Source organism: Phymastichus coffea, unplaced genomic scaffold, assembly GCF_024137745.1.
Source record: "Phymastichus coffea isolate CEN01 unplaced genomic scaffold, Cenicafe_Pcof_1.1 PCOF00009, whole genome shotgun sequence".
Lineage (NCBI taxonomy): Eukaryota > Metazoa > Arthropoda > Insecta > Hymenoptera > Eulophidae > Phymastichus > Phymastichus coffea.
In genome coordinates, this window is record NW_026706820.1 from 173,829 (window position 1) to 182,323 (window position 8,495).

Sequence of the window (8,495 nt, forward strand, 5' to 3'; positions counted from 1 at the left end):
GGTGCAATTGCCCCTAGTGGACAGAAATTACTGTAATTTATATAGATTGCATTCTATATTAGTACCACAATTATCGATCTCTAAAAAAAAGTCGACATATATAAAATATAATTACCCTTACTTAGCTTTGAGCTCGGATCTAAAACAGTATATATAAATGGACCATCAATCTCTACCAGATTGCATTCCAACTCACTATACCTTTGTATGCTCAGTAAAAGAACCCCTTCTAGATTTTAATCTGAATAAAAATTGTGAATTAAAAATGCTAATACAACCATCCAACCATGAGTTGTACCATTGTGATATAGTACTTGTAACGGGGGCAGCGCCTTATTCGGCACTGACGTCACTAATTTATTAAGGGGAGAGTAAGAGAGGCACTTTCGCTCTTTAACAATCGGGGAACGATAGGATAGGTCGAACGAATAAATAATTTTTTTTACTTGGAACATACAACTTAAATCTATTCAGACAAACAAATACAAAATCAGTTACAATAACGTTTACATCACGCGCACATATGCAGAACAGCTTAAACTAACGCGGGAGGACGAATGGCCCGGCGACTAAATCGCCTTGGCCATTTACCTCCTTACAAAGGAAAGAATACGTCGAAACCTCTCTACCGCATTACGATGAGCGTAGCCGGCAAGTGATCGCCTGGCTACCTATCGTTCCTACGCGGCCGCGTATCACCATGAGAGAGAGAAATACCGGGAGAGAGAGATAACCTGACCTTTGTCCTTGGCGATGAGCCGGCAACGGGGAGTTGACCTGGCCGCTGGCTGGACGTCTTCCTCGGCGTAGTCCGTGGTGAACCCACTGGAAGTCATGCAGTGCATGGCGACGAGGGCGACACTGAATGCCCTGCTGCAGGTGTTGCCTCCACACGTTGCTTCGGCTCGCCCTGGTCTGGTCACTGCTGCACGTGTGTTTCTTCTTCTCTCATCGCGCTGCTACTTCCAACTTCTCTGCTTAACTTTCTTCCGGGAACTGCCTCACGCGACTTGACGCATGGTCAGCATTCGCGCTCTCGCCGGGCTCTCCCACCAAGCCCACTCATTAGGCGGCGTGCGACAAAAGCGCTAATTGGTCGCGCGTCACACGCCGGCCTAAACCTGCATAGTGCGTGCATAGACGCGCACTCTAGCATGCTCACTAACTTTCTCTCTCTCTCTCTCTCTCTCTCTCTCTCTACCTCATAGTCGCTGCGCTCTTGCTTCTTCGGGCGCTCTCAATCTTGCTCGGCAATCTTCGGCGGCTGGAAAAACATAAAGGCCAGTGGTTAGGCGCAATAAATATATGCGCCGAACGCTGACCACGTCGCCATGCCGAGTGATAAGAGGGAGAGAGAGAAGAAGGGCAGACGAGGAGCAAACGTACTGCTTGCTCTCGTCACATACTGAAAAGTCAGGAAACGACGCACTGGAATTATATTTCGATGGACGGATCGTGGATTTTCTCTGCTAATCAACTGGACACTATACGAATCGCTTGTCCGAACCGAATGGACCATACGATCCACATACAAGGGCTAGGGATACTCAAAATCGCCCCAGGCTATATTGGATACACGAGCGATGCGACTATGTTAACAGAAGCTAAAAAAGATGACACAAACATTTATTTATATAAACCAAATTTGAACCTCAACTTAACGAATCTATATCCTACCGTACATCTCTTATTCGATTCAGATATAAAATTAGAAAAATGGGTCCCGCAATCTGGAATGTGGACTAGCCAAGAAAAAGCCTTAAATGATATTATGGAGAAGGCAGAAATTATAAGTCAACACAATAAAATTACTACCTATTGATCCGGACTAATCTACGGAGGATTGAGTATCAATATTATTATGATAATGTTATTAATCGCACTTGCGTATAAATGGTGCACTAACTGCACATGGACCTCACATAGCACTACATCTCACAAATCACCCAACATTCGTACACCTAATCGAGACCCTATCACGAAAACCACATCGATTTTCCAAAGTCTAAAAATGACTAAGACTAGGAAGGATTCTAAATGCACGGATGAACCAAGAAAACCTGTTGGTCATACGTTAAGCGACGCTTCATTGGACCAAAATAAAACAAAATCAAAAGCATCATCTACACCGAAACCTAACCCCCAAAAGCGACACGACAATACCCTTGCACTGCAAACCCAAATCGCAGAATTAACTTAACTACTAATATACTTATATAACCAACTCACGATCTGTTTCAGAAAAAAAAAGAGAAGAAAACACGACATGAGTGAAATAACCAGTAATACGGTACAGGGTCCTAAAAGTATAAAAATTCTTTACCCTGACCACCTGCTATTAAATAAACTTCTACGCAGACTGAAACAGATCGGACCAGTTCAGGAGTTTCATGCACTGGAAAAAGTGGCCAATAGCAGGGTAAAAGTTGTGTTATGGAAATTCGATCAAATCGAACATGCTAAAATAGCTAGGAGGACTAAACCATGGACCCCTGACCCAATAACTAAACATTCATCGCGTATAGAAAGGACCAGAGTCTTTAAGAAATCTTCGCCAAGACCAACTGATAACACACGTTTATTCTGCAGACTACCGTGGATTATCGAAGAAAATCGAAGAGAAGTGGCCTTTTTCGAGCATTTCGTAGAATTCGGACCCTTACTATATCACAAAGTATTGAAAGACTCGAGGGGATCATTGGCTTTGGGATACGTCCAATACTACGACCCAGCTGACGCCAACAGGGCAGTAGAAGAGTGTGACCCAATATCTGGCGCAGAATTCGCGCAAGTACGGAAACGACGTTGGAATCAGGACCATGAAACCAAACACCACTGGTTATGTGATGAACAAATAGAGCTTACGATTTACGAAGACCATGACAGGACTTGCATGTGGCCGCATCAGAAAAGGATAAGGGAGAAACAGGCTAACGGAAGTTATCCAAAATCAGAAGTTAGAAGACCACCGTCACACCTTATAGTCGTAAGCACAAGCAATACTACAATTGACCCTGTACCCAAGGTAAATACGCAATCGATCTCTTCGACCAGGACCAAACAATTAACCGCCATAATTCAGCAGCCCGCGAAAAACGCGAAGTCCATGGACAAAGCTGATACTCCACCTGAAGACGAAATAAGCACAAACATCGACCAAGAGGAAGAATATTTAGAAACTTATGTATAAAATGAGGCAAAAAGGAAGAAAGTTGATTATATTAAAACGTTATCTAAAAGTAAATATTTTATAGCTTAAAAGAAGTTCTTTCAAATTAAGTATGATCATCTTTGTCACTTTTGTTAATCTTAGTTATACACGCACCGACGATTAGATAATACCTTGAATAACTGTATGTTTGTAAATACTACCCGTGGACTAATTGTAATACCCCGTCTAACGCTTCTCGTTGTACATTTCACTTCCGATTTACCTCTATCTTATCATTCATCTTTCTAAAGGACCATACTTGAAATTTACAGGATCTTTAACATGGACCCACGGCTCAGATATGACGTTGAGCCGATGCTTAATGAAAACTACGGGCTTACAATAGTGTACATGGATCCAAACAGGAAAGCGGAAGCAATGTGGCTCGCTTGCCAATATGGATCTTTGGAGAAGATAGTCGACGTGGCGATTCCCGAGAAATTCAGGGAAAGCCTAGGATGCACGGTTTTTTTCTATATGGACCCCATTCATGCCCAGGTGGCAATCGAGCAGTTGTTCAACAATCGAAAACCGTTTTCCAAGGAAGTTCTGGGATTGGAAGAGGAATTACCGACTTATTATCAGTTTGAGAAGGCAATATTTGACGGCAACGACCTCTCGGAAGCCGCCAATGAACCAGACTCATCTGATGAAGAGGACGGGCAAAATACCGGCCTGAGTAGTGCCGCACTGGTCCTCCAAACAAAAAACCTTGGCCCTAAGCATAATCGCTTAAATAGGCTTCACTTTTTACTACCCTATAATTGGACCGAAGCAATGGCAAATAAGGCCTTATTAAAATTTGTCCCTATAGACTATATAAATTACGTACCAATGTGGAATGGAAACGGTTTAATGGGGTTCGTCGCATTTATTTATACCTCCGACGCAAAAAGGGTGGTCGCGAATAAGCTTAGCCAGTGTTTAAAAGCTAGACTTATTCGCCCCAGGATCGTAAGGTACGGCGAAAACGCGTTGGACCTGTACGAAAAACACGATCTCTGTGGCCACTGGATTACCTCTAACGAACGTAGTGTTACTCTGCGATATGCAGATTGGAGGTAATTTGAAAAAACACTACTTCTGCGGCAGGTCTATACAATTAAGAGAATGGGACCAGTACCTGGAGGACTGTAGTATTAGAAACTTTGATTACGTTAGTAACATGGAACCAGAACAGACACTAATCGACCTCGCTGGACCTACAGAACCAGCGGCAGGGACCAACAACACGGCGCAGGCCATCTCGGATGATTTATAACGAGAATAACAATCTAGGACCGGGTTATTCCCTTATTCAATATATATACACACCCCTTTCTTTATACGCTATCATTAATTATAATAATGGACTAGACATAAAGGACCTATATATTTACTAATTTAGTCACTGATTTATTCTTTACCAATCCATTTTTCATAATTAATTGTAGAACCTGTGGCTCTTGATACATTGCCGAGGGCGGCAACGTTCCTAACGGGGGAAGGGTGTTATGTGACAGAAATTGAGCAGTGATTAAAACAAAGTCTCGACACATAGTAAAAATGTCAAGGCCAAGACTTCAGCGATAAGCTGCTGAAGTCAGCAGCGCACGTGTGCGCGCTTGTTGAGCCTTTGCAGCAGAGACAAAGCAATGAGGAGGAGACGTAATATAGGAAGAAGAGAGGGAGAGTAGGCTGCGGCAGCGAGGCAGGCGCGCGAGGAGTTGCGATTAGCCGGTTCTAGAGTACGGACACTACTTTCGCCAGAGAATTAATTAAATCTAACCCATTACTTATATTCAACTTGAGTTAAGTCTCCGAGCACAAGAGAGAAAAGAGTTTGCCATTAATTATTGTGTTTCAAATTCAAATAATAAAGCTAACACCACAAATTTGACTTATATAAACCAAAAAAAAGAACCAAAACAACAGAGTGAGTACTTCGACGCTCTATTCTCGATAAAGCGAAATCTCTTCCTTGTTTTCTCTCTCTCTTTATTTCGATAATTACTTACTATATTCAGTGTTCCCCTTTCGGTGAATCCATCTGTTTGCGTACCGGGACCGGGTGGGTAACGACGACCGAACACGTATTTTAGAATAGTTATTTAATAAATCGTAAATTAGATAGTAACGCGATAGAGGTATCAATACTAGATATGTTATCTTATGTATCTATATATATATAAATCTATCTTATGTTACCCGTGTATTGTCATTTTAATAATCCAGCGAACCGCACCCCCCCCCCCTCCCCCATTACTCTCACTTATCTCTCGCGTGGACGAATTTCGGACATTGTCGGCAAAAACGCGATCCATCCGCTGAGACGGTCGGGGTACCGTACCGAAGGTTCAATTCGCCCGAGTCAGGACCATTCGGAGCTAAAACGGTCTAACACGTGGTCGTTTTGAAAAAACATTAAAACTGCAACGTAACAGAACGTAAGTTTTTTTCAATTTAACTAATCAAATTATCATTGAAATGTTCATAGTTTTCAAATTTTTAAATCTTCTCAATTTAACTCTTAGCATAGAAGATGCATTTAGCGAAAGAAAAGACCTACTTGCTGCTTTTCTTGACATCGACGGCGCGTTTGACAACGTAATTATCGACATCCTACTGCGAGAACTTTCCACCATTGGTTGTCCTTCAGAATTCGTCAAACTTGTTAATTTTATCTCCTCAAATAGACAAATTTATACTGAACTAACAGGAAATAAACCGAGAATTGTTAATAAGGGAGTTGCCCAAGGAGGCGTGCTTAGTCCGCTGTTATTCTGTATTTATATAGCTAAAATAATAAACAATGTACCCAAAAGCGTCACTGTTTCTAAATTTGCTGACGATTTAGCAGTCTATTGTAAAAGGCTTCCCCTCCAGACTTGCAAAAGGTTGATTGAAAAAGCTGTTGGAATTATATACCAAAATTTGCGCAACCTTGGGCTTGATCTTTCACCAAGCAAAACAGTTCTTATGCATTTCAACAATCGACATGTAAAACCTGGCCTAACCGAAATAAAAATTAAAGATACGATCATAAAATCTTCTGAGTCTACTCGCTTCCTTGGAATAATCCTGGATTACCAACTAAACTTCAAAAATCACATTAAACAAATTCACAAGAAAGCATCAATGGCTTTAAACATCATCAAGTTTTTGCGAGGTACCTGGTGGGGAGCGCAGCCTGGTACATTACTAACTCTGTATAAAAGTTTTATTCGCGCTATTATCGATTATGGATGTCTTGTATACTATCCCACGCAGGCAAAACTCACCAATGTTTTAGAAAAAATACAGTACTCAGCTATCAGACTATCACTCGGCTACAGAATCAGTACCCCAACAAACATCTTACTCTCTGAATCTAAATTAGTCACAATCGAAAATAGGACCAAGTATCTTTGCCTTAACTACCTCTATAAGATCATGTCAAATAAAAATTTGTTAGTTCACGACAAAATCAAATACATACACAAACATATAAACAATCCGAGAAATAAGCGCAAATTTCGTGACCGTCTCCTAATCAAATGTATTCAAGACCTTAATTGAAATGACAGCAAAGTCTTTTCAAGCTTCCACTTCGGCTTGTATGAATATGATTATTATACCCTTATCGATGATCTCGATATTAACATTGAATTTGGAAAAACTCTGGATAAATCCAAAGATCCCAACTCTGAGCTTGAGAAGCTGAAAAACGAACGAAATCCATTCTTCATATTTACAGATGGAAGTAAGTCAGACAATTCAAACTCGGTAGGATGTGCCTGTATTAGCGAAGATCTAAACATTGAAATAGTCAAAAGTGTCGACAAAAGAGCATCCATATTTACGGCCGAGTCCATCGCTCTACTAGAAGCAATGAAACTTGGCCGTCGATATCCTACGAGAGATGTATACATCTTTACTGATTCCCTCAGCGCCCTGCTAGCACTTAAAAATGTCAAATTCGACATCAAAACTAATCCATATATTTTAGAAACACGCAAAATAGCTCTTGACTTCAAGCTAAAGAGCCCAACCAATTCTGCACTCAAATTTTTCTGGATTCGTTTGCACACCGGATTAAATGGCAACAAAAACGCTGACCTAGCGGCCAAAAATGTCTCTATGTCTGCTCCCTCCGACTTTGTGAAAATCCCTTATACTGATCTGCGCCAATTGTTCAAGAAAGAAGCAATAGTCAATACTCGGGAATTTTTATGCACTGAAGGAAACAATAAAGGAATCAACTTTTTCCAAAACTTCCATAATGAAAAAGACAAACCATGGTTTGCACATGTTAATCTCCCTCGAGCAATTATCACAACCATCAACTGCTGCAGATCAGGACACTACAATCTAGCATATTCTTTAGGGAGAATTGGTATAAAAAGCTCTACCGATTGCGAATGTGGTCATCCGATACAAGATTTAGACCATATACTTTGGCAATGTCCAGTATATGATCAACAACGCTCACAATTCATAAAAGATCTGCGAAAACAAAAAATGTTTCTTCCCATGAATAGCGTAACTTTGTTAGTCAATCCGACTGCCGATCTGTGTACTAGCGTTTACAATTTCGTCTCTAACTGTAAGCTCCAATTATAAAATACAATTCAATAATGTAACCCAACGTAATACTAAGCGCATACACTATCGATATACTCTACTGTACCTTAATTATTTCTATATTGTAACGGGGTTTCAGCTACCCCGTTAAAGGTGATGCTAAGTGGTTACTCGGCCTGCGGGTAACTCGTACGGGGAACACGCGGGATTCAGCCCAGCGGCTCAGACATGCCCCTCGAAGGCGCTCTTGCCTTCGGCCCGCGGAGAGCGTCGTAAGTCAGGTAGCAGCGGACGGTGCAAGCCGGTGTGCGCGCAACACGGGAGGGAGGAAGTGCCGAGAGCAAAGATGCAGTGATTAGCAGGATGAATATTTATTAAGACTAGGATGACAAAGAAAGCATACAAATAGCATTCGCAGTGAGAGAGGCAAGCGAGAAGCAAGCGAGAGAGAGAGTCTTAAGATCGAACGGGCACTTACATGACAAGTTCGCAGTGGCCTCGGCAATGGACTTGACACGCGCAGGTGTTCGGCCACGAGGCAGCTCTCTCGGGCTGACCGGCTGAGATCAGCAAACACACACACCCACGCCCGCACGCACGCACGCTCGCTGCACCCTTAGTCCTTTTTGGTAAGAGAAAAACCCGAGCCGTGTAGCACAAAGCACTTCTTTCTTGCGTCACTCGCCGAACTTGCTTCCTTTCGCCAAGACGGGCAGCCGATTCTAACTCGCACGCGGACGTG

General features: G+C 42.0%; 1 protein-coding gene across 1 annotated transcript; it reads left to right on the forward strand.

The window, feature by feature from the left end:
• Positions 1–3,493: 3,493 nt before the first annotated feature.
• LOC131671138 (uncharacterized) lies at positions 3,494–7,792 on the forward strand. Its single transcript, XM_058947346.1, has 3 exons — positions 3,494–3,890; positions 5,688–6,639; positions 6,757–7,792. Exons 1-3 carry the CDS (start codon positions 3,494–3,496, stop codon positions 7,790–7,792), a joined length of 2,385 nt encoding a protein of 794 aa, XP_058803329.1.
• Positions 7,793–8,495: the final 703 nt, after the last annotated feature.

Excerpts from the sequence above, each read along its gene's own strand:
- LOC131671138 (XM_058947346.1), top strand. The coding sequence starts at position 3,494 with ATGGACCCACGGCTCAGATATGACGTTGAGCCGATGCTTAATGAAAAC. Across the intron at positions 3,891-5,687 it reads CGGGCAAAATACCGGCCTGA|TTTTCAAATTTTTAAATCTT; the intron begins GTAGTGCCGCAC and ends AAATGTTCATAG. Across the intron at positions 6,640-6,756 it reads ATCATGTCAAATAAAAATTT|CAAAGTCTTTTCAAGCTTCC; the intron begins GTTAGTTCACGA and ends TTGAAATGACAG.